The sequence below is a fragment of the Neomonachus schauinslandi genome, chromosome 1, assembly GCF_002201575.2.
Source record: "Neomonachus schauinslandi chromosome 1, ASM220157v2, whole genome shotgun sequence".
NCBI classification, from domain to species: Eukaryota; Metazoa; Chordata; class Mammalia; order Carnivora; family Phocidae; genus Neomonachus; species Neomonachus schauinslandi.
The window spans coordinates 58,276,358-58,301,157 of record NC_058403.1 but is presented as its reverse complement, the minus strand read 5'-3'; the positions used below and the strand labels follow the sequence as shown (position 1 = coordinate 58,301,157).

Genomic DNA, 24,800 nt, shown 5'->3' with positions numbered 1-24,800 from the left:
CTATATAGTAAACACTGCACTTGTCACTGGACATAAAACAATGAACAAGACAGACATCGTCCTTATCTTCAAGATGTTTATAGTCAAGCGAGGAGAACAGAAATAAAACAAGAATTACAAGTGTAATGAATGTTACAAAGGAAAAGTGCAAGATGTTACAGAAAGGTGAAGGAATGGATCTGACTTAGTTTTATTAATGAGTATCACTTCAAACTAAGGGGTGGGAAAGAAGCAGGCACAAAGACCATGTCTGAAGATCTAGTGCAGGGGGGAAAAAAATGCAGAACATTTAAGAACAGGGAAGATGTACTGAGATGAAGCTGGAGTGGTGGGCTGCCACCAGATCATGCAGTCCTTATAAAAAATTTTAGATTTTTATTCCAAGGGAAATGGGTATGAAGCAGGAAGCTAATATTAGTAGGTACACATTTTTTAAAAAGATAAATTTGGCTGTAGTATTGTTCAGAGGTCAAAAACTTTCTGTGGAAGGCCATACAGCAAATACTTTAGGCTTTGCGGACAAATCGGTCTCTGTTGGGACTACTCAACTCTGCTGCTGCAGTGTGAAAGCAGCCCTATAATAAACAAACAAGCATGGCTATGTGTCGGTCAAATTATATTAATGAACAGTGAAATCTGAATTTGTCATGAAATACTATTCTGTCAGGAAATATTCCTTTTATTTTTTGAAAAACCATTTAAAAATGTAAAGCCAGTGGCCCTGGGTGGCTCAGCCCATTAAGTGTCTAACTCTTGAGTTCAGCTCAGGCCATAATCTCAGGGTCGTGAGAGCAAGCCCCACATTGGGCTCTGCGCTGGGAACGGGGCCTGCTTAAGATTTTCTCTCCCTCTACCTCTGCTCCTCACTCCCCTAAAAAAATAATAATAATAAATAAAAATAAAATAAAAAATAAAACCATTCCTACTTTGTGGACCTTACAAAAACAGTTGGCAGGAATGCTTGGCTCTGATATAGAGCGTGGAAGGGGTAAGAGCTTTAAACTAAACAAAATAGCTGAGGGTGGGGAAGGGCCTCTATAGAGTCTTTACAATTATTTACAAAAGACAGAAACCATCAATTATTTGTATCAAAGAATGCGGTGGCCACCATCGCACAAATCCCAGATACTCAATGAGCTATCTAGAAAAAGGGTGCTAAGCTCAAAGGTTGTGAACTAAGCTGAAATGATATAAATTACTGCACGAATAAGCATACTGACAGTTTAAACACATGTCTAAACATTGAGGATTTATGTTAAACTAAGCCAAACATCTGAAATAAACTGTTCTTCCTGAAGCCATGCATCAGAGGAACCTTATGAATGAAAAAGATGTACTTTTATTTTTTGAAAAAGATTTTATTTATTCATTTGAGAGAGAGAGAGAGAGAGAGAACATGACAGGGTGGTGGCAGAGGGAGAGTGAGAAGCAGACTCCCTGCTGAGCAGGGAACCCCACTCAGGCTTGATTCCAGGACCCCAGGACAATGACCCAAGCCAAAGGCAGACACTTAACTGAATGAGCCACCCAGACACCCTGAAAAAAAATGTACTTTTAAAAGCATTCCTGGGGAGCCTGGGTGTCTCAGTCGGTTAAGCGTCTGCCTTCGGCTCAGGTCATGATCTCAGGGTCCTGGGGTCAAGCCCCACTTCAGGCTCCCTGCTTTGTGGGGAACCTGCTTCTCCCTCTCCCTCTGCCACTCCCCTGCTTGTGAGTTCTCCCTCTCTCTCTGTCAAATAAATAATCTTAAGAAAAAATAAAAATAAAAGCATTCTTTCTTGGGGCACCCTGGGTGGCTCAGTTGGGTTAAATGTCTGCCTCGGCTCAGGTCATGATCCCAGGGTCCTGGGATGGAGTCCCGCATTGGGCTCCTTGCTCAGCATGGAGTCTGCTTCTCCCTCTCTCTGCTCATGCTCTCTCTCTTTCTCAAATAAATAAATAAAATCTTTAAAAAAAAATTGTTCTTTTTCAAAGGCACCATATTTGTCTCCGTTTTTTTTTCCCTTTTTGTGGATTTTTTTGTATTGGAGAAATCAATAAAACACACATACACATACACACAATTTTAAAATCACTTTGTTATATATACCTTAATCTTTTTTCTAGATTAATGTGCTTTGTTTTTAAGGCCTTCTCATGTAAGAAGTAAGCTAAGTAAGACATATTTACTCTTACTCTCAGATTCCCAATTACAAGTGAACATGAATATTAACTTAAATTCTCTTAAAATATTTTTAATATATATAAGATATATTTTTCAAATGACTTGTGTTGTTTTATAGAACTCTGTAGTTACGTTGTGTATTTTATAGATTTTGCCTTTTTTTTAATAGTATTACAACAAATCAGGAAATCTAACCAATGTGGCTTTATCACTTTAAAAAATTAGAAGGTTGGGGCACCTGGGTGGCTCAGTCGGTTAAGCACCTGTCTTCAGTTCTGGTCATGGTCCTGGGGTCCTGGCATCAAGCCCCACATCCAGCCCCACATCAGGCTCCCTGCTCAGCAGGAAGCCTGCTTCTCCCTCTCCCTCTGCCCCTCCCCCCTGTTCATGCAAGTGCTCTCTCTCTCTCTCTAATAAATAAATAAATAAAACCTTTAAAAAAACCAAAGAGCTTTTTAAATATTTTCGTTAAAGTTCAGATCTCAGTTTCTTCCTTGGCTCATCGGTAAACCTGAACTTTGTCACTTCCCTGGAGTTACTTGTTTTCATAAGGATGTATACCAACTTTCTCACCTGTGATAAGCGCAAATGGGATTTGGGGAGGACACTCAGATCAGGTGCATAACCAAACGCAGTAGCCCAATAGCCGTCTTTGGCTCCTTGTTAGAATGAGGGAATGCACCTGGGGGATTTCCAGAGCACTCAAAAAACTTGGCTTTGAAGGGTAGCATTAACTAGGTCCCTAGGGCAACACTGGAGTTTCCAGCCCATGCCAGTAAGAGCAGCCCACTGCAACTGTAACAATGCATCTGAACATGGGGCTCTGAGGAGCCAGGGTGCCCAAATACCAAGAAAGGCTCATGAGAGTAGAACAAGCTTGGACATGGTGCTTCACTGCCAGCCTTGTCTATTCCCTTATGGAGGGAGGAGGGGCTAGGCTTAGCAAACTCCCCCACCCCCACCTCTCTCCTCCATCTGGGGACTTCCAGGCCACTTCTTGTCCCCAGCACTCGGGGAAGTGAAAGCATCCCAGTGGGGCACTGTTTGGAAGTCCCTGACCACAGCAGCTGCCCTAAGGTTGGAAAACCATTCAACCCTAAGAGCCACAGAGGCCACAATTTGTCCACTCCAGTGAGGGTCTTAGCTGGAGAGTGGGGAGGAGAGGAGGTAAAGTTCTGGCCTGCCATGTTTGCGCTCCAGCAGCAAAGGAGCCTTTATTATCAGCCGGAAATCTGTACTCCACCCCCCCCAACCATTTGTTTTTTAAATAACAGATTTAATAGGTTTATTGAGCTATAATTCACATACTACAAAATTCACTTTAAGTGTACAATTCAGAAGTTTTTCGCATATCCTAAGGTGTACAACTATCACAAGTTTTAGAACATTTCATCCGCCCAAAAGATACCCAAATCCATTAGCTGTCAACTTTTCATTCCTCCCTCCTCCTGGAAACAAATTTGCTTTCTACTTCTATGAATTTGCCTATTCTGGACATTTCATAAAAGCAGAATCATATAATATATGTTCTTTGGGGATGGGCTTTTTTCACATACCATAATGCTTCAAGGTTAATCTATGTTGTAACATGTATTGGTACTTCACTCCTTTTTATTGATGAATAATACTCCATTGTGTGAATACACGTTTTGCTCATCAATCAACAGTTGATGAACATTTAGGATGTTTCCACTTTTTGGCTTTATGAATAATGCTAAGAACCTTCAAGTGCAAGTTTCTGTGTGAACATACACTTTAAATTCTCCTGCATAAAAACCTAGGAGTGGAATTGCCGGGTCATGCAGTAACTATGTTTAACATTTTGAGAAACTGACAAACTGTTCTTCAAAGTTTTCAAAATTTTACAATCCCACCAGAATGTATGAGAGATCCAGTTACTCCATATCCTCAACATTTGTTAATGTCTTTTTTATTTCAGCCATCCCAGGGGATGTGAAGTGGTATCTCGTTATGGTTTTATGTTTCCCTAATGGCTAATGACATTGCACATCTTTGCATGCACTTATTGGTCATTTGTATATCTTCTTTGGAGAAAGGACTATTTGAATCCTTTGTGTATTTTCTTAATGGGTTATTTGTCTTTTTCTTGTTGAGTTGTAAGAGTTCTTTATATGTTCTGGATATAAATACCTGATGAGATATAGAACTTGCAAATATTTTTCCCAGTCCATGAGTTGTCTTTTCATTTTCTTGATGGACACCTTCAAGTATAAAAGTTTTTAATTTTGATAAGTCCAATTTATCTGTTTTTTTTCTTTTGTCATTTGAGCTTTTGGTGTCATATCTAAGAAACCACTGTCTAATCCAAAAGTCATGAAGATTTATAACTACAGTTTCTTCTGAGAGTTTTATACTTTAAGGTCTTACATTTAGGTCTATGATCCATCTTGAATTAATTTCTGTATATGGTCTGAAGTAGGAATCAAAATTCATTCTTTTGTATGTGTTATCTATTTATTCCAGTGCCATTTGGTGAAAAGACTTCTTTCCCTGTGGAACTGTTTTGGCACTCTTGTCAAAAATCAAATTAGGGCTGATAAGTGTAAGATTTTATTTCTGGACTCTCAGTTCTATTCCATTAATGTATATGTCTAGACACACCAGTAAACCTACTGCCTTGATTATTGCACCTTTGTTGTAAACATCAAAACAAAAAGTGCAAGTTCTCCAATGTTATGGAATGAATTGCATCCCCCTAAAGTTGATAGGTGAAGCCCTAAACCCCCAATGTGACTATAATTGGATATAGGAAACTTAAGGAGAAAATTAAGGTTAATGAGGTTGCTACGGACTGAACTGTGTCCCCTCAAAATTCATATGTTGAAACTCTAACTCCAAAAAAAAGAAAGACAGAAAGAAACCCTAACTCCCAATGTGATGGTGTTTGGAGATGGGTTCTTTGGGAGGTAATTAGCTTTAGATGAGGTAAATGCGGGTGGGACTCTCATAATGGGATTAATGCCCTTATAAGAAGACACCAGAGTCTGCTTGCTCTGGCTCTGGCTCTCTCCTTCCTTCCCGGCTGTGTCAGAACACAATGAGAAGGCCAGGAAGTGTTCTCACCAGAACCCAACCAAAGCTGCCATCCCCATCGCAAACTTCCAGCCTCTAGAACTATGAGGAAATAAATTTCTGTAGTTTAAGCCTCCCAGTCTTCAGCATTTTGTTTTTGCAGCCTGAGTTAAGACAGAGTTGTGAGGGTGGAGCCCTACCCTAATAGGACTGGTATTCATATAAGAGGAAGAGTTAACAAGAGTGTGCATGAACAGAGGGAAAGCCATGTGAGGACACAGTGAAAAGGCTGCAAGCCAACAAGAGGGGGTCTCACCAGATACTCACCCTGCCTATTCCATGATCTGGAACTTCCAGCCTCCAGAAGCATGAGAAAATAAATTTATGTTGTTTAAGCCATCCAGTCTCTAGTATTTTGTTATGGCAGCCCTAACAGACTAATTAATCCAATTTTGTTCTTCTTTTTCAAGACTGTTTTGACTATTCTGGGTACCTTGCATTTCCACATGAATTTTAGGATCTGCTTTTCAATTTCTTAAAAAAAAAAAAAATTCCAGTTGGGATTTTGATAGGGATCCGCAGATCAATCTGGGGAGTATTGCCATCTTAACAATATCAAGTCTTCTGATCCATGAGCATGAGATTTTTTTTCACTTGTCTTCTTTAATTTCTTTTAACAATATTTAGTAGCTTTCAGTGTTCATCTTAAAGTTCCTTTGTTAAATTTATTCCCAAGTATTTTATTATTTTTGATGTTATTATAAGTGAACTATTTAATTTTTGGATTGTTCATTTTGAGTGTATAAAATATAATTGATTTTTGTATTTTGATCATATATTCTGCAACTTGCTGAACTTATTAGTTCTAATGGGTTTCTACAGACTTTCTTAGAATTTTACATATATAAAACCATATCACCTGCCAGTGGAGATAGTTATATTTCTTCGTTTTTAATCTGGATGTCTTTTACTTCTTTTTCTTGCCTATTTTCCCCAGCTAGAACCTTCAATACAATATTGAATAGAAATGGCAAGAAAGGACATCCTTGTCTTGTTCCCGACCTAAGGTGGGGAAGCATTAGTCTCTTGCCATTATGTTAGCTGTGAGCTTTATCAAGTCAAAGAAATTCCCTGGTAGTCCCACTTTTTGTTTTTGTTTTTATCATGAAAGGATGTTGGATATTGTCACATGTTTTTTCTGCATTGACTGAGATGATCATGTGGTTTTTGTCCTTTATTCTACTGATATAGTGTATTACATTGACTGATTTTCATATGTTCAATCAACCTTGTATAAATCCTACCTAGTCATGGCATATAATTGTTTTTATATGTTGCTGGATTTGATTTGCTAAATTGGTTTGGTTTTGTTGAGGACTTTTATGTCTATATTCATAAACAAAATGAACACAGACACAGTGAACATAAATATTGTCCTGTAGGTTTCTTGTGATGTTCTTTGTCTGGACTTGGTTATCAAAGTAATACTGGCCTCATAGACTGAGTTGCAAAGTGTTCTCTCCTCTTCTATTTTTTGAAATACTTTGTGAAGGATTGATGTTAATTCTACAGTAAACACTTGGCAGAATTCACCAATGAAGCCATCTGGGCCTGAGTTTTTCTTTGTGGATAGATTTTTTATTGCTAATTCAATCTCTTTCCTTGTTATAGGTTTATTCAGATTTTTTATTCCTACTTGAGCAGTTGCAATGGTTTATGACTTTTTAGTCACAATTGTCCATTTCACTTAACTAATTTGTTGGCATACGATGTCCATAGTATGAATCCTTTTCATTTTGTAAGGTCAGTAGTAATGTTGTTAGTTTCACTTCTGAATTTAATAATTTTAAGCTTTTTTTCCTGGTCAGTCTAGTTAAACTTTATTGATCTTTTCAAAGAAAGAACTTTTTGTTCTGTTGCTTGTCTTTCTATTCTCTGTTTCATTCATTCTCTTCCAATCTTTAGCATATCCTTGTTCCGCTTTAAGTTTAGTTTGTTTCCCTTGCCCTAATTTCTTAAGGTGGAAAGTTAGGTTATTGATTTGAGATCATTCCTTTTCTTAATATGGGGATTTATAGTTATACAATCCCCTCTAAGCATTGCTTTAACTGCACCTCATGAGTTTTGGTATGTTGTGTTTCTGTTTTCATTTAACTCGAAGTATGTTCTAACTTCTCTTGTGATTTCTTCTTTCACTCATTGGTTATTTAGGAATGTTTTGTTTAATATCCACTTTTTATGAATTTCCCAAATTTCTGTTACTGATTTCTAATGTCATTCACTGTAGTCCATTGTATTATTTCAATCCTCTTGAATTTATTAAGGTTTCTTTTATGACCTAGCATATGGTCTGTCTGGAGATTGTTCCATGTGTACTTGAGAAAGATGTATATTCTGCTTTGGGTGTCCCATAGATGTCTTTTAGTTCTAGTTTATAGTTTTGTTCAAACCTTCTATCTCCTTGTTGATCTCTGTGGTTGTTCCATCCATCATTGAAAGTGGGGTATTGAAATCTCCAACTGTTATTGTTGAATTATCTATTTCCCCCTTCAGTTCTGCTAGTTTTGTTTCATGTAATTTAGGGCTCTGTTATTAGGTGCATATATGTTTATAATTGTTATAAATTCCAGATGGATTGACCCTTTTATTATTATAAAATATCATTCCTTGCCTCTATTAACCTTTGTCTTAAAGTCTATTTTGTCTGACACTACTGCAGTCACTTCAGCTGTCTTTTGGTTACTATTTGTATGGTATACTTTTTTCCATCTGTTTGTATCTTTAAATCTAACCTGTTTCATATAGACAGCATATAGTCGGATCATGTGTTTTTGTTTTTTTTCATTCTTTCTGCCTACTCTGCCTTCTGATTGAAGTGCTTAATCTATTTATGTTTAATGATTTAATGTAATGTCTGCCATTTTGCTATTTGTTTTCTATGTATCTACATCTTCCATTACTGCCTTCTTATATGTTAAATAGATAGTTCTAGTGTAACATTTTAACTTCCTTGATGTTTCTTTTACCATATTTTTAAAGTTATCTTCTTGGTGGTTACCCTGGGAATTGCAGTAGTCCCCCCTTATCCATAGGTTCACTTTCCCCAGTTTCAGTTCCCACAGTCAACTACAGTCAGGAAGCAGACTGTCCTCCTTCTGACATACCACCAGAATGTCGGTAAGTAGCCTAACAATATGTCACAATGGCTGTCATTCACCTCACTTCATTTCATCATGCAGTCATTTTACCATCTCATATCATCACAAGAAGAAGATGAGTATAGTACAATAAGATATTTTGAGAGAGAGATATACCATGTTCACATAAGTTTTATTAGAGTATATTGTCATAATTATTCTATTTTATTATTGGTTATTTTTATTAATCTTTTACTGTGCCTCATTTATAAATTAAATTTTATCATAGGTATGGATGTATAGGAAAAAACATAGCATCTATATTGAGTTCAGTACTATTTGCAGTTTCAGGCATCCACTATGGGTCTTGGACCATATTCCCTGCAGATAAAGGGGTCGAGACTTACTGTAAAATTAACATCTTAACATAACTATGGATTCTGTTTTGCTTCAAGTTTCATCTTAGAATTTGAATAATCTAGTCAAAATTAACTGCAGAGAAAAAAAAAAACTCCAGAAAAATTCAACTCACAAACACTGGGAGGTTGATATTATAAGAAGCACCTGCCTCTGCTATGAACACTTACCTTTTCTAATAGTACATTCTGCCACAACCTAAAGATACTGAGGTAACTTCTATCTCTGGCACCAAAAGATGTAAAGAAAAACTGCAAAGAAAAATAGTAAGATAATTTTAGTGTCATTAAAAAAAAAGTCGGGGTGGGGGAGAGTATCTATGATCTGTTGGCACTTGCTATGGTTAAAGCAAACTAGTAGGACACCATTCCCTACTTCATATATTATTTTTGTTTCGCTCTTTGCTACAATAAAAGAAAAACAGGTAATTGGTGCATGAACAAGGTGTCTTTAAAAACTATCTTACAGGGGCACCTGGGTGGCTCAGCCTGTTAAGTCTGATCTCAGGGTTGTGAGATAGAACCCCACATTGTGGAGCCTGCTTAGATTCTCTCCTTCTCCCTCCGCCCCCCTCAACATACACTCACATGCTCTCTCTCTCTCAAATAAAATAAATAAATAAAATCTTTAAAAACTTTATCTTACAGCAAATACAGTTTTATCAATATTTACTCAGAAAAGAAGCTTGAATAGGTAAATATTTATGTGCATATAATTTATTGCAATCATCTTAAAAACTTATGAAAAAAATTAAAATTTTATTTATTCTGAACTTTCCAAAGAGACTTGATTTGGTGACCATCTGAGCCAAGTATACATAAAGAATAAAAAAAATATAAGCGGGGCCACCTAGGTGGCTCAGTCACTTAAATGACCGACTCTTGGTTTGGGCTCAGGTCATGATCTCATGGGTCATGAGATGGAGCCCACTTAGGGCTCCGTGCTCAGCAGGGAGTCTGCTTGAATATTCTTTCTGACCCTCCCCCTACTCACGCACGCACTCTCTCTCTAAAAATAAATAAATGAATAAATCTTTAAAAAATTCAAGTGGATTTCAGAGATCAATTTATTTTAAGGATCTTAATTTCAAATCATATCATCTTTCATAGTCTTCTAAAAAATCCAGAAATGCTTAATTTCTACTAATTATAGATATAAAACACCCATGTTAAAATTTAACTTTGCTTTGAATGCTATGGAAAAAAAATATCTTGTTTCAATCTATAATTCTATGTTTGCTTTTAGCCCTATCTCTTCCACTGCATTTAACTGATTTTGCAAAGTCACATTTTAAAATAGGCTTTTATGAGAAAATCTGACAAGTGACAGCACTAAATACAGTCTCTCAGTGTATCATCTATTCCGACCCCATAGTTAGTGACTTTTCATGATTGAGTAGTTATTTTTAGGGATGAGAAAGCTCAGTTATATGTTTGATTTGCTAAATAAAATGTCAAACAAATATTATTTTGGATATTTACGCTTTTCATAGAAAGATTTTAAAGTGCTATTTTCCAATTAATAAATTGAAATGTTGCTATGTAATACTCTCCATAAAGCAAAACTTTTCATAACAAGGATATATCAAAGAGATTTTCCAAATGGAATTATATATATAACATGTGGCCTAATGATGACTAATTACTATCCTCCATTTCCTTTTCTTAGACCAAACTGTTTTGCTTTCTTGTATTATAATAATCTTACAACCTTTCATTCAGATATATAGGTAAGTAAAATCTCCTAGTCTATCTAGTCCCCACTTCTTAAACTAAATCACTTATCAATTCTATCCACTCTTGTATACAATCTACCACTTAGTTCTACAACTTTGGGTCACTTTTCTTTTCCTTAGTTTCCTCATCTGAGAAAAACGGGAATAATTATAGTAACAAATTTTTGTGAGAATTAAATGAGAAAATATCTATAAAGAACTTAAAACAGTGTTAGAACAAGTATGTTCAGCAAATGTTAAGTTGTTGTTATCATTATTAAAATTAAAATGCTTGACCCTGAAATGTCACTATATACGTGAGAAACAGTCACACATTGGGCTTAAGAAGGCATGGTCAGGCTGTTCACTGCAGCAGTGTTAATAATAACAAAATATTGGAAATGAACCATGGTAAATTCATTCGATGAAATATTATACAGCATATGAATAAACAGAAATAGCTCCATCTAGATGTGCTAAGCTGTGACTTCAAGAGATATTAAGTTCTTTTTTTTATTAAAGATTTTTATTTATTTTTTGACAAAGAAAGAGACAGTGAGAGAGGGAACACAAGCAGGGGGAGTGGGAGAGGGAAAAGCAGGCTTCCTGCGGAGCAGGGAGCCCGATGCAGGGCTCGATCCCAGGACCCTGGGATCATGACCTGAGCCGAAGGCAGATGCTTAACGACTGAGCCACCCAGGCACCCCTATTAAGTTCTTCTTAAGAAAAAACTGAAAAACAACATGTATAAAATAGCATTTACTTCAAAAACAAATCAAAACTATATGTGTGTGTGTATATATATATATACACACGTGTATGTGTATACACACATATACGTGTGTCTATATACACATATGTATATGTCTATATGTATATAGACACACAAACATATATATATGTTTGTGTGTCTATATACATATCATATATATAAACACACAAAGGAAAAAGTCTGAAAAGATACATACCAAACTGATAATAGTGTTTGCGTCTAGAAAAGCAATGGGATTAGGGATTATAGGCATGGAAGGAAGATGTTAGTTTAAGAATTGTTTGATGATTTTGTTACGGAATGCAGTATATTCATGTATTGATTGTAAAATTAAGAATATGATTTTTAGCTTTTCTTCCCTTCCTGAACAGTTCAGCCATAAAGCTGTTGGTGGAACAGAGAAAGTAGGCATCCACACTAGAGGTGAGGGTAGGGAGAAGGAGCTGCAGTAGCCCAAAACAACGTCAAAACCAGAAAAGTCGAGCAGGTTGTCACGTAGGATTAATCTATGTGGAGTGTCAGATCCCAAGTAGGTAAGAAGGGCCTCCATGGAACACGGTGTTAGAACAAGAACAGGGTGAGGGGCATGAGTCAGAGCTTACAGAGGGTGACAGTGTAAAGGGGTAGCCTGGCATGGGTATCAGAACCCAAGCATGATGAAGAATGTGATCACAAATGGTGGCAGCCTACAAAAGCATGTCAGAGCTAGAGCGGGTGAGGGTGACATAGTGTGATGGAGTCCATGAGGGTGATTTTGTGCTGGGGAGTCAAAGCCTGAAAGGGTGAGGGGGGCAACCACACACAGTGACAAACTGTCATAGAATATTAAGCACAAGCAGGGAATGGAGGACATCCTTTTAGATGAGTGACCTGGCACAGGGTAAAGTAAAGGCAGGAAAGGTGTTTAGTATGGGATATCAGCTTAAGCAGAGTGAGGAAAGCTTTCACATGGTGAGAGCATCTGTGTCGTGACGGGATGGGCAGCAGCCTGACATGAAGTGTCAGAAACCAAGTCAGGTAAAAGGGCATCCATAAGGGGGGGGTGGGGCGCCTCGGGGGCACAGCTGACTGAGCATCTGACTCTTGGTTTCAGCTCAGGTCATGATGTCAAGGTCATGAGATCAAGTCCCATGTCAGGCTCTGTGCTCAGCACAGAGTCTACTTAAGACTCTCTCTCTTTCTCAAATAAATAAATAAATCTTTTTTTAAGGAAAGGGGGGGCATCCATGTGGGGAAGGAGTGGCAAAGGAGAGGAAGATTGGTTACGTAGAGGCCAACTGATCTAGTAGGTAAATATACTGAGGATAATGGGAGCCTGGTTTCTCACAGTCAGGGAAGGGAGTTACAAATAGGAAAGGGAGAAAACAAAAATGAACTCTGTGGTCTTTGATAGGAATTAGAGATATTAGGGTAAATTCATGGTTTATGACAGATAAGTAGACAGACATTGATGTGCAAGTGGGTATGTATGTGTATGTATTATATAATTATATATGTATTACATATACCCTTATTCTGACCACTTAGAGGGCTTGGAAATAGTGACACCCCAATAGCAATGAACACACTGGCTTCTAATATCAGTCTCCCCTTAAAAGAAATCAGAACTCTTTGGAGAAATGACTGATTCCAGGGCTGACGCAGGGAAAGCCTGTAATATGCCAAAAATCAAGGAAATGCTCAAATAATGCTGAGAATAGTCAGAAGGACACTGACAGCCTCACACTGGCCAAATTTGGGACAATTTGAGCATCAAAATAAATAATGATAGGGACGCCTGGGTGACTCAGTCAGTTAAGCGTCTGCCTTCAGCTTAAGTCATGATCCTGGAGTCCTAAGATCAAGCCCTGCATCAAGTCCCACATCGGGCTCCTTGCAAGGAGCCTGCTTGTGCACAAATGTGCTCTCTCTCTCTGACAAATAAATAAATAAAATCTTTAAAATAAATAAATAAATATATAAATAAATAATGATAGTAATGGATTAGAACTCATTGAATAAAACAAGAAACTATGAGGGCATACTGATTTAAGTAAGTGAATGCATAAATTTAAAGTCTGATAAGTAATCATATATTTACATAGTTTCAAAGTAGCTTGCCACAAAGTATTATCACAAAGAAAAATGAACTAACTTTACAGTAAAGTCTTGCAGACATCATCTTAATCAGGTGATCCAAGTGAATATCACCAGTAATGGTAGAAATTGAAATCATGGGTCATCTGATGGGATGCAATGGAAAGAACAGAGCATCACTTTCATGTCATTTCTGCCAAAATTGCATAACCCAAGTTTAATTACAAGGAAATATCAGACAAACACAACTGAGGGATATCTTACAAAATAACCTACCCGTAATCTTTAAAAATGTCAAGGGCACAAAAGTCAAAAAAAGACTAAGGGACTATTCCAGAATAAGGAAATTAAAGAGCATGACAACTAAATGTAATTATGTATTTCTAAACTATGTCTATTTGCTATAAAGGATATTATTGGAATAACTGGGGAAATTGAGGAAGGTCTGAGGACTGAACTGTGGTAATGATCGATGTTAACTTCTTGATTTTGATGGTTAGGTTGTGCTTATGCAGGAGAATGTCTTTGTTGGAAATACACACTAGAATATCTGGAGCGATATCTGGAGTGATGAGGCTTCAGAGTGACAACTTACTCTCAAATAGTTCAGAGGAGAAAGTTTTTTGTACTGTACTGGGAAGCATTCTGTAAGGATAAGATTATTTAAAACTAAAAATAAAATGTAAAGTACATTTGAAAGAAACTACAAGATTTAAAAGTATCATTACAATGATTCAATGTTATAATAATGTTTCTCTCCCCTGCTTCTTTTTCCTTTCTCCTTTTCTTTCATTGCTTCCCTTCATTCCTTCTGTGCTTCCTATCTCCTTCCTCCTTCCCTCTCATTCCCTTCCATACTTGCCTTCTTTTCCTTCCTTCTTTCCTTTTCTTTGTCAGCATTATGCTTCTAATGTCACACACACAGAGCCCTAATCAATCTTCCAGGTGGGTTCAGAAAGATTCTTCATATATCCCCACTAAAAAATGGCAGATATTGTAGTAACTGCCATCCTAAAAAAAAGGTATTATAGTGATAATATGTTTACTTATATGCTGTCCAAATCTCTGTTCACCAGAACCATTTGTTTTTATTAGTTGCTACTGTGCAAGTATCATTGACTAAACAATATCATGGGTTTATTAGGGTATTCAGAAATAATGATGTTTTACCAAAGCTTACCCTACCTACCTCTTACAGAAGAAGTGAAAAATATGGGAGAAAGTTCTCTGTGACTATAAAGCACAAAAAATGTTAGCAGATTTAATTTAAAAAAAAAAACAGATTACATGATTACATGTTAAAAAAAAGTTAGCAGTCATTTAATTAGAAATAAGTATTTATACAGAAATCTAGTATTAAATACAATATATCTCTGTTACAAATTCCTAACTCCAAGAAGAATTACCAACACTGATGAATCAGTATGATGCAGATTTTCTCCACATTATATAACAAAGCAAAGGTAGAAAAGTCTTTCACCTTTTCACCCTCTGTAACAATCTGGATAGCATTTGGGATGAGTCGAGCAGTTTTCTCCTTAGTCATGAAGGTTATGTTCTTTAATGCAATACAAATCTAAGCACACAAAAGAGTGAAAAATTATTAAATGGATTTTTCAGAAACATGTACAGCACAAAATACCAAGTATTACATCAATCTAATCCAGAATATTCCGTTGAAAAACCTGAAGGAATTAATAATAATAAGCAAATGCTTATTAAAAATAATAAGCAAATAATAAGCAAATAAAAAGCAAATAAGAATAAGCAAATTCTCTGAGAAAAACAGGGTAAGCAGTCAGACATTCTCCCCCGTCAATAATTTCCTCCACAGCTCTTATCTCTAAGTTTAGGATAGAGTGTGAAAAGACATGTGCGTGTTCGTGTTCCATATTAACACATACACACACAAACAAAATTCAGACAGTCTGTCACATAAGACATGATTTTGGCAGTCAAATGGATGTATGTTCAAGCTTTTTTCAACCTGAAATCTCTTTCTCCAACTGTATTAAATATGTACAAATGGAGCTCGATGTATTAAGAAAATAGATCACACACTTCTACAATATACATATTGTATATATATCGATTACATGTATATACAAGTATTATATACAAATATACATAAATTTACTTTGGAATCTAAAGTATACTGTTTTTAGGAGGACTGTATATATTTCTATCTACGCAATTATTTGTATCAACAAATCAAATCCAAATACGTCTTACTGTAGTTTCCCATCTGAAGATGTTGCTATAGAAACACAGCCAGTTTTCTGAAAGATAGAGACGTCCCTGAAGCAAAATGTCCCTCTGAAGAGCACAAGCATAATCTAGATACACAAGAATAAGGAACAACTTATTCACAAAAATCTGGCAACTTTATAATCTTATCCTACTTTAACACATGAAAAGTCATCGCTCTTTGTTCATTAGTTTGTTCATTCAATCACTCACTCATTCAGATACTTTGAGCACCATACACCAGATATTTTGCTGGAAACTAGCGTTACCAAACATGGACCTTGCCCTCATAGAACATTCTAGAAGGGAAGGAATACAATAAACAAATACAAAAATAAGTATAATGATCAAAGTGTAGAGAAAGTCTGAGAGACTATAACAAAGAGGACATAGGTATGAGGGGACTGGGCAGGGAAAGAGTATATCAGAAAAAGTTCTCCAGAAAAAGTAGTCTTTAAACTGAGAACTAAAGGTCAATAAATGGTCAGCTGGACCATGAGGAAAGAGCATGTGCAAAGCCCCGTGGTAGAAAAAAAAGCACGTTTAAGCAACTATACAAAGAACTCTGGGCTAGAGAAGCTGGAGAAACTAGATATGTAAGGTTCACAGGCTATGGTAGACTGTGAACTTTACAAGAAGCCATTGATGAGTTGTTTTGTTTTATTTTGTTTGCCATTGATGAGTTTTAAGTGGAAGGAGCATGATCAGATGTATATATATATATATATATTTTTTTTTTTAAGATTTTATTCATTTATTTGACAGAGAGACCCAGCCAGAGAGGGAACACAAGCAGGGGGAGTGGGAGAGGGAGAAGCAGGCTTCCTGCGGAGCAGGGAGCCCGATGCGGGGCTCGATCCCAGGACCCTGGGTTCATGACCTGAGCCGACGGCAGATGCTTAATGACTGAGCCACCCAGGTGCCCCCAGATGTATATTATTAAAGACTACTTTTTTCACACTGCGAGAATGGATTCATATAAATGAATTGGAAGTCCAGGGGAAAACTGATGGTGGCTCAGACCAAGAAATGACAGTATTAAGGGAAAGAAGTAGTTAGATTCAGAGATATTTAAGAGGTAGCATTGATGGGAGACTGGTGATTAGGTAGACATTGGAAAAGGGTGAGGAAAGGGACAATAATTACTCCAAAAATTTTACACATTTTAAGTTAGTTTCAAAGTTGATCCTCTCTGCCTCAGCACTAAAATCCAGTTCTGGTAAATGCCACTAACCACCAGTAAGTTAATACCATGATTTAGATTTGGCTCTTTGGCTAATGTAAATAGTATGGCTAAATTATCAATAATTCAAGATATAAAGGGCTACTGTTGATGGGGTTTGGGAATATAGGTGAGGTTCGGTGGGGTGAGTTCTAGAGCCCACAACCAAGAAAGAATTCTTGAGACATCTTTGGTACAAAATGGTGGTTTATTAAAGCACAGGGACAAGACCCAGTGGGAAGAAAGAGCTGCTGTACTGGGGTTGTCAGGGGTGGCTGATTATATACTCAGGAGTTGGGGGAAGTAAGGAAAAGGGAGGTTTCAAAAGAACTTTCATATGCTAAAGAGGACCGATCTACAAGATACCTACAAGATACCAGAGGCCATCACATTGTCAAGTTAAGGTTGTTTTCCCTTCTAGCAAGATATTAACATTAAGACAGTTGGGACAGCCGGGAGCCTGCTTCTCCCTCTGCTGCTCCCCCTGCTTGTGCTTTTTCTCTCTCTATCTGTCAAATAAATAATAAAATCTTTAAAAAAAAAAAAAAAAAAAAAGAAAGTGGGGGGAATCCGGGAAAAATTTAACAAATGTTCCCCCCCGGGGGGGGGGGGGGGGGGGGTTTTTTGGGAAAAAAATTAAAATTTTTTTTAAAAAAAAAAAAAAAAAAAAAGACAGTTGGGAGAATCCTGGAAAAATGTCACACATGTTCCACCCAGGAGTGGGGGGAGGAGGGAGGTTGCAGGGTGTCAGCTTATGCTTTGTCTTCAGCTTGCCTTATGCTCGCTGTGAGGAGATTTAGTTTAACTGATATATTTAAAAACTATATAAAGTGATTAGCAATTTAGGAAAACATCGTTGAGGTATAAACCTAAAAATATTTAAATTTAATCATGTTAAATTTGTAAGCAAATACTAAAAATTGAGCAAAGTAATTCAGTCTTTCAAAATGTTTCCTTCAGCAAAACAAAACTGAGATGCCCCCAAACAAAAATCCTAGTAAATAATTAAGTAGATTAAGTTACTCATTACTAGTATGCATCTCTAAAACAGGGATTGGGCTCAAGGTCACCTTGGGATGTCCTGAAATTTTTATCTAAGCCACTGAAACATTTTATTAATTTAGTGCTTCTCGCATTTCAGATCAGAAATACTTGGCAGTGGTTGGTTAAGCGAGTGCCTTCGGCTCAGGTCATGATCCTGGAGTCCCAGGATCGAGTCCCGCATCGGGCTCCCTGCTCAGCAGGGAGACTCCTTCTCCCTCTGACCCTCCCCCACCTCATGTGCTCTCTCTCTCTCTCAAATAAATAAATAAAATCTTTAAAAAAAAAAAAAGAAATACTTCGCAGACTTATTAAAACACAGATTTCTAGGCCCCTCCCAGAGTTTCTGATTAAACAAGTCTGGAGCAGAGTAGAGAGTTTCAAGTCTAACATGATCCCAGGTAACACCAACATCGCTAGCCTGTGGACTGCACCATGAGAACTAGGGCACTATTTTACATTAAACTATGTTCAAAGCCATAGCAACCAACCAGATTATTTTAATTGAAGGCTATTTGATATAGATTGACGGACTTTTTTCAGTGGTTTAAAAAAGGGCTTCCCTGGGGCACCTGGCTGGCTCAGTCAGTTAAGCGGCTGACTCTTGATTTCGGCTCAGGTCATAGTCTCAGGGTGGTGGGATGGAACCCCATGTCCTGCTCCACACTCAGCAAGAAGATTCTCTCTCTCCCTCTTCCTCTGCTCCTCGCCCTCACCTCTAGGATGGATAAATAATTTTTTTTTTCAAAGGGGGGGTTGGAGTCCCAAAACAGATATACTTTATTGGAATAAACTTATACCTCAATAAATTTTTTTTATAAAATGGCTTTCTAGCAATATGGTCCATGCAGGAAATGAAAAAAAATTTTTAAGCCAGATTTTCCATTTTTTTTTTACTCCCAATTTCTCTACTGTTAAGTAAACATGTAATTATCATTTCAGAAGGCAATATTCTACCTAATTTGAGTCAAATAACAATCTGATTCCTCTAGAATGGAATAAGGAAATGTTTATCAAAAATTGTTTTATGGATTTTATAACTTTATAATTAGTGACTAGAAAGTTAGAATAAAATTAAGTAAATTAACCAAGCAATATAGATCACTTTGATGTGTGTGTTAACATCAACTAACTAGCTATTACATAATCAATTTTGAAACAATTACTCAATTGTTTCAATTCTAATTCTTAAAGATTTATTTTATTAACTATAACATAACAAAGGTTACAGTGGAAGTATGTTATGGAAATACAGATGGAGTGAATCAGCACCATATACTTCTAGAGTAAGACTGCACAATAAATAAACAAGATGTCCTATTTACAGTTTTATCAAAGAATTTAGACATCATCTATCCATAAAGGAAATAACAGTGAATTAAAAGAATGGGTTTTTAAACAATCATGTCAGGAAACACACATCCCAAAGTATTCTTTTCTAGCAGCAATCATCTTTGGGAGCCCAATAATGTTAACATTGCTTTAAAAAATACTCTCCGGAACAACATTTTCAGGATTGCTTTCAGATTTAATATTTAAGTTATAAAAGAAACCATTCTCCTTATTTATTTTTTTTATTTTTTAGAGAGAGAGCAAGCGGGGAGAGGCAGAGGGAGAAGAAAGAGAATCTCCACACTGGGTGTGGAGCCTGAGGTGGGGCTTGATCCCACAACCCCGAGACCATGACCTGAGCTGAAATCAAGAGTTGGACACCCAACCAACTGAGCCACCCAGTTCCCCAACCATTCTCCTTTTTTATACTTCACATTTTTTGTGTTGTTTGCTTTTTATTTGAGACAACTGTAAAGGTAAATACAAATTGAAAAAGAAAAAAATTAATTTTCCCTGGTGCAAAATGGGAAAAAAAAAACTCCCTCTTCACTTCTCTTTATTTTCTGTAGAAAATTTGTAAATTCTTTTCTTCTTGCTCCTTTGAGAAATACATGAATCTTTTTATTTTTTATTTTTATTTATTTATTTTTTTAAAGATTTTATTTATTTGACAGAGAGAGACACAGGGAGAGAGGGAACACAAGCAGGGGGAGCAGGAGAGGGAGAAGCAGGCTTCCTGCCAAGCAGGGAGCCTGATGCGGGACTCGATCCCAGGACCCTGGGATTGTGACCTGAGCCGAAGGCAGACGCTTAACGACTGAGCCACCCAGGTGCCCCTATGTGAATCTTTTTAAAAGCAAAATAAGCCCTTGCCAGTTTTAGAACCCAGGAATGTTTTCTCAAGGACCAAGTAGCCATCTCTTTGAAATGTAAACATCAAGAGAGATAATACCCTTATCTCCCAGTTTCTGTGATAGGGTAGGAGCTCACCTTCGGCCAGCATCTTGATACAAGTTGCAAAGCTAACTCCTGTCATAAAGATATGAGTTTATTTTTCCTTTGCATAAAGTCAGTTAGCTAACACAGAGAGTAGCCCCAATTATCAGGTGAATTTATGATGAAATGTGTGTGATAAATAGTACTATCAAGTCCTCTTACTTGAGGACTAGTTATCATTTATCTCTAGAACATGTGTAAAGGGTTGCATCTGTTTGGTTATTTAAAAGGGCGAGATTTCTTTCCGTCTTTCTTCACAATCTCTTTTACAGATTACCCATAATGCATATCCCATTCCAGTTGAATGCTTATTTAATAATAAAAACTGTTTTCTTTCTTTTCTACTTTTGTGGAGTTTTCAGGATGGGTAGGATATTTTCTTTTTAATTATATTTCCCCAACATAACATTTTCTTTGGCCAAGATTAAGCAAGAAAAAAAGAAGGCACAAATGAATATTAGAAGTGAAAAGGCAGACTCCAGATAAAGCAGATGTTTAGAAATATTCTAGGGATAGTAGGTTGTCCTAATCAGGAATTCACCCCTGGGATAGGTCAGCTAACAATTTAATTAGGACTACACTCCTTCAGGGGCTACTATAAGCCCTTCTGTTACCTTTATTACTGTTTAACAACAAATGTTTGGCTAATCAGCATAGACACATTAGAAAAGGGTTCTCATTAGTGAAATTAGTGGCTTGTTTATCAGTATATTGGATGCTACACATGGGGTCACACTGGTGAAATCACTTGTATAAATATACATGGATTGGTTAAAATCTTTTAGAGATCCTCTTCATCATCATTATTATATGCACAGAGAGTAAGAACCTATTAAGCCTTCAAGCATTTATATCAATATAGACTCATGGATATTTATTTTATTCTTCAGGTTATAATCCGATATTGTCATTATTTTATTGCTCAAATTATTCTGTCTTTGACCACTGGGAGTTCTTTCAAGTTGGCTCCTTTTTTTTTTTTTAAGCACTTCGTTACTTTCTGGCACCGTAAGACTGTATGATACTCCACAGTCACTCATCTTGTATTTCATAGCCCCAGAGCTCTCATTCCTTTCATTGGGGAATGGTATTTAGAGACCAATATCTGGGTCCTGGACATGCTCACTGATACTGGGATATCACTGTTTCTAGTCCCTAGCAACAGACACAGGTAGGGAATAGATGTATATATGCTAATCCACCCTTGAGTGCAATTATGTCACTCATTTGTAATACAGTTAGATTCTTTTTTTACCAATGGCATTGCAACCTGGGATCTCCTGATATCCTGGTTGATTTAATTTTTATACAATAAAGTTACCTCTGTAAAGATTTAACATGCAACTATGTAACCACCACCACAGTACCATATAGAATCACTGTAAAAATTCCCTTGTGAAACCACTCTCCCCTCCCAGTGCCCAGAGATCTGTCTTCCATCCTTATATATTTGCATTTTTAGAATGTCATATAAATGGAATCATAAAATATGTAACCTTTGGAGTTTTGCTTTTTTCAATCACTGACCTCTACCTCAGAAACCAATAATACATTATATGTTAATTAATTGAATTTAAATTTTAAAAAATGAAAAAAATAAATGAAAGGGGCCATCATTACAGATCCAATAAAAAGTAAAAGGATAATAAAGGAATCATATGGACAAAAAAAAAAAGAAAAATGTATTGAAGATTCATCCATGTTGCTGTGCATATTAATAGCTTGTTCCTTCTTACCGCTAAATAGTATACCATTGTATAGATGTACCATAGTTTGTTTATTCATTCACCAGTTGAATGACATCTTGGTTATTCCCAATTGTTAATAAAGATGTTACAAACAATCATGTACAGGACTTTTGTGAACATAAGTTTACAGTTCACTTTAGAAAATAACTAGGATTAGTAGGTCATATGATTAAGTGTATGTTTGACTTTACAAGAAACTGCCAACTTGCCATCCAAAGCAGCTGCACCAGTTTGCATTCCCACCACTAATGGATGAGCGTCCTATAGCTTTGTATCTCATCATCATTTGGTGTTGTCAGTTGTTTTGTTGTTGTTTTTAATTTTAGCAATTCTCATTAGCATGTAGTTTACTTGTACTTTAAGGTGCATTTCCCTATAATAATTGATGTTGAGCATTTTTTATATGCTTATTTGTCATCCATATATATCTTTGGTAAAGTGCCTATTTACCTGTTTTTTAAAGTGGGTTGTATTTTTAATATTGACTTTCAAGAATAGCTTTATTCTGGGCACCTGGGTGGCTAAGTCGGTTAAGCGACTGCCTTCGGCTCAGATCATGATCCCAGGGTCCTGGAATCGAGTCCCGCATCGGGCTCCCTGTTCTGCGGGGAGCTTGCTTCTCCCTCTCCCACTCCCCCTGCTTGTGTTCCCTCTCTCGCTGTGTCTCTCTCTGTCAAATAAATAAATAAAATCTTAAAAAAAAAAAAAAAAGAATAGCTTTATTCTAAAGACAAGGGTTTTTTTAAAATCAGATATGGGATTATCAACTATTTTCTCTCAGTCTGTAGCTTGGTAAAATTATACATGGTTTTAGTTTTTTACTTTGTAAAAATCTGCATTTTCCAAATTTTATACAATGAACAGGTTTATTATATCAGTGAGAGAAAACTATAAAATGTAAATTTTTGAAAGCGAATTTACACACTGAAAAATACCTAGAAAGTTATCCAAACAATTTTAACCAAAATTATATGTAGGTGTTAGGATTACTGATAATTTTCAATTTTTTTCTTTATATTTTTCTGTATAGCTTTAATGTTTTATAATGAGTATATATCACTGTATCATCAGATTCTTTCAAGATGGCAATGACAAGTATGATAAATTTTATAAAGGTTTCCATGAAAAGTATTTAATTTCAAGTGACAAACTGGCAAGAAACATTTGCAACACACATGAAAAAAGATCTAATTTTTTAAACATCTAACAAGCTACTACAAATTAAGAAAAAGACAAACAACCACCAGAAAAATGGGCAAAGTTTTTGAAGAGAAACGTTCACAGGAAAAGAAATACAAATGGTTTATAGACATATGAATAGATGTTCAATCTCCTTTATAATTAAAGAAATGCATATTTAAACAATGATTAAGTACCATTTCTACCTACCAAATTTTACTAAAGCAAAGGTCCTGAGGTGTGGCAAAACAGGTACTTACATACACTGTAAATGAAAATGCAAATTGGTACAGCCTTTTTGGAGGGTAACTTGGCAATAATAAACTTTTTAAATGCTCATTACCTTTTTGCCACAATTCCACTTCATAAAATTTTTTATCCTACAATATGTGTGCACATATGTGCCAAAACAAATGTAAAAGTTTCAGTGCAACATCATCAGAAATAGTAAAAGACAAGAAGCAATCAAAATGTCCATCAATAAAGGATTTGTTAAATAAATTATGGTACAAAGTTCATTTAATTGAATACCAGGCAGGCATTAAAAGAATGAAGTGGATCCTTAAGTAATGCTAATAAAAAGAGCTCAAAACAAGGTTCAAAGAGGGTGCCTGGGTGGCTCAGTTGGTTGGGCAACTGCCTTCGGCTCAGGTCATGATCCTGGAGTCCCGGGATCGAGTCCCGCATCGGGCTCCCTGCTTGGCAGGGAGCCTGCTTCTCCCTCTGACCCTTCCCCCTCTCATGTGCTCTCTGTCTCTCTCATTCTCTCTGTCTCAAATAAATAAATAAAATCTTAAAAAAAAAAAAAAAAAAAACAAGGTTCAAAGAGTAAGCACAGTATGTTCCCATTTAAATTCTGTTAGGAATATACGTATATGCCTCTTGAAATACCTACAGAAAATTTCTGGAAATATACGTAAGAAATCACTAAAAGTGGTTATATAGCCCAGGAAGAACGTTGCAGTGGTCTTGGTCAGAAGGACCACTCACTTCTCATTATATGCCGTTATACAGTGTTTGAATATTTTGTCATGAGAATGCATTACTTTCAAATGTTCTTAGAAATTGTTTTAATTCATTATAATGATATTTTGGTACTGAGCTGAACTACTAGAAATTCAGTTACATTTTATTGTATATTGCCCAACAGTACCAGAAATCAGAAATTTCTATGAATAAATGGTTTAAATGAAATATACACTAAAACTAAAATTGAGTTCTATATTTTGATTACAAAGAATCTATATTAAGCTTATATCAAAAATTAAGCACTTTTATAAGGAAAATGGCTAAATTTTTCCTCTTAAAGTCTATTGCAAACAAAATCTATCTGAGAGATTACATGAGGGGTACCTGGCCGGCTGAGGTGGAAGAGCATGTGACTCTTGATCTCAAGGTCATGAATTCAAGCTCCACACTGGGTATAGAGATTACGAAAAGAATAAATAAATAAACTTTTAAAGAAATGAAAGATTACACGAAAATAACATAGCCCTAGAAAATTTTATAAAACTGCTCTATAATCTGTTAAGGAGTACCTTTTTCCAGGGAAAGGTAATATATATTGAACATCAAATTTAAAATTTTTCCTACAAAACCATATAAAACAAGCACCAGAAGAAATTGTGACAATAATTTTCTTTTAGTTCCATTTTCTTAGCTAGTACTTAATTTTTTTTTTTTTTTTTGGTGCAAAATGGTGGTTTTTATTAAAGTACAGGG

At 36.2% G+C, this 24,800-nt stretch overlaps 1 protein-coding gene across 1 annotated transcript in view; it reads right to left on the bottom strand.

The window, feature by feature from the left end:
- GRAMD1C (GRAM domain containing 1C) overlaps positions 1-24,800 on the bottom strand; it is an 86,208-nt gene that overhangs the window by 42,115 nt on the left and 19,293 nt on the right. Inside the window, exons 4-6 of the mRNA XM_044914156.1 lie at positions 15,546-15,649; positions 14,794-14,889; positions 8,922-9,002 (exon numbers count right to left, since the gene is read on the bottom strand). Of these exons, the coding sequence (XP_044770091.1) occupies positions 8,922-9,002; positions 14,794-14,889; positions 15,546-15,649 (281 nt within the window). The remainder of the gene's footprint in view (positions 1-8,921; positions 9,003-14,793; positions 14,890-15,545; positions 15,650-24,800) is intronic.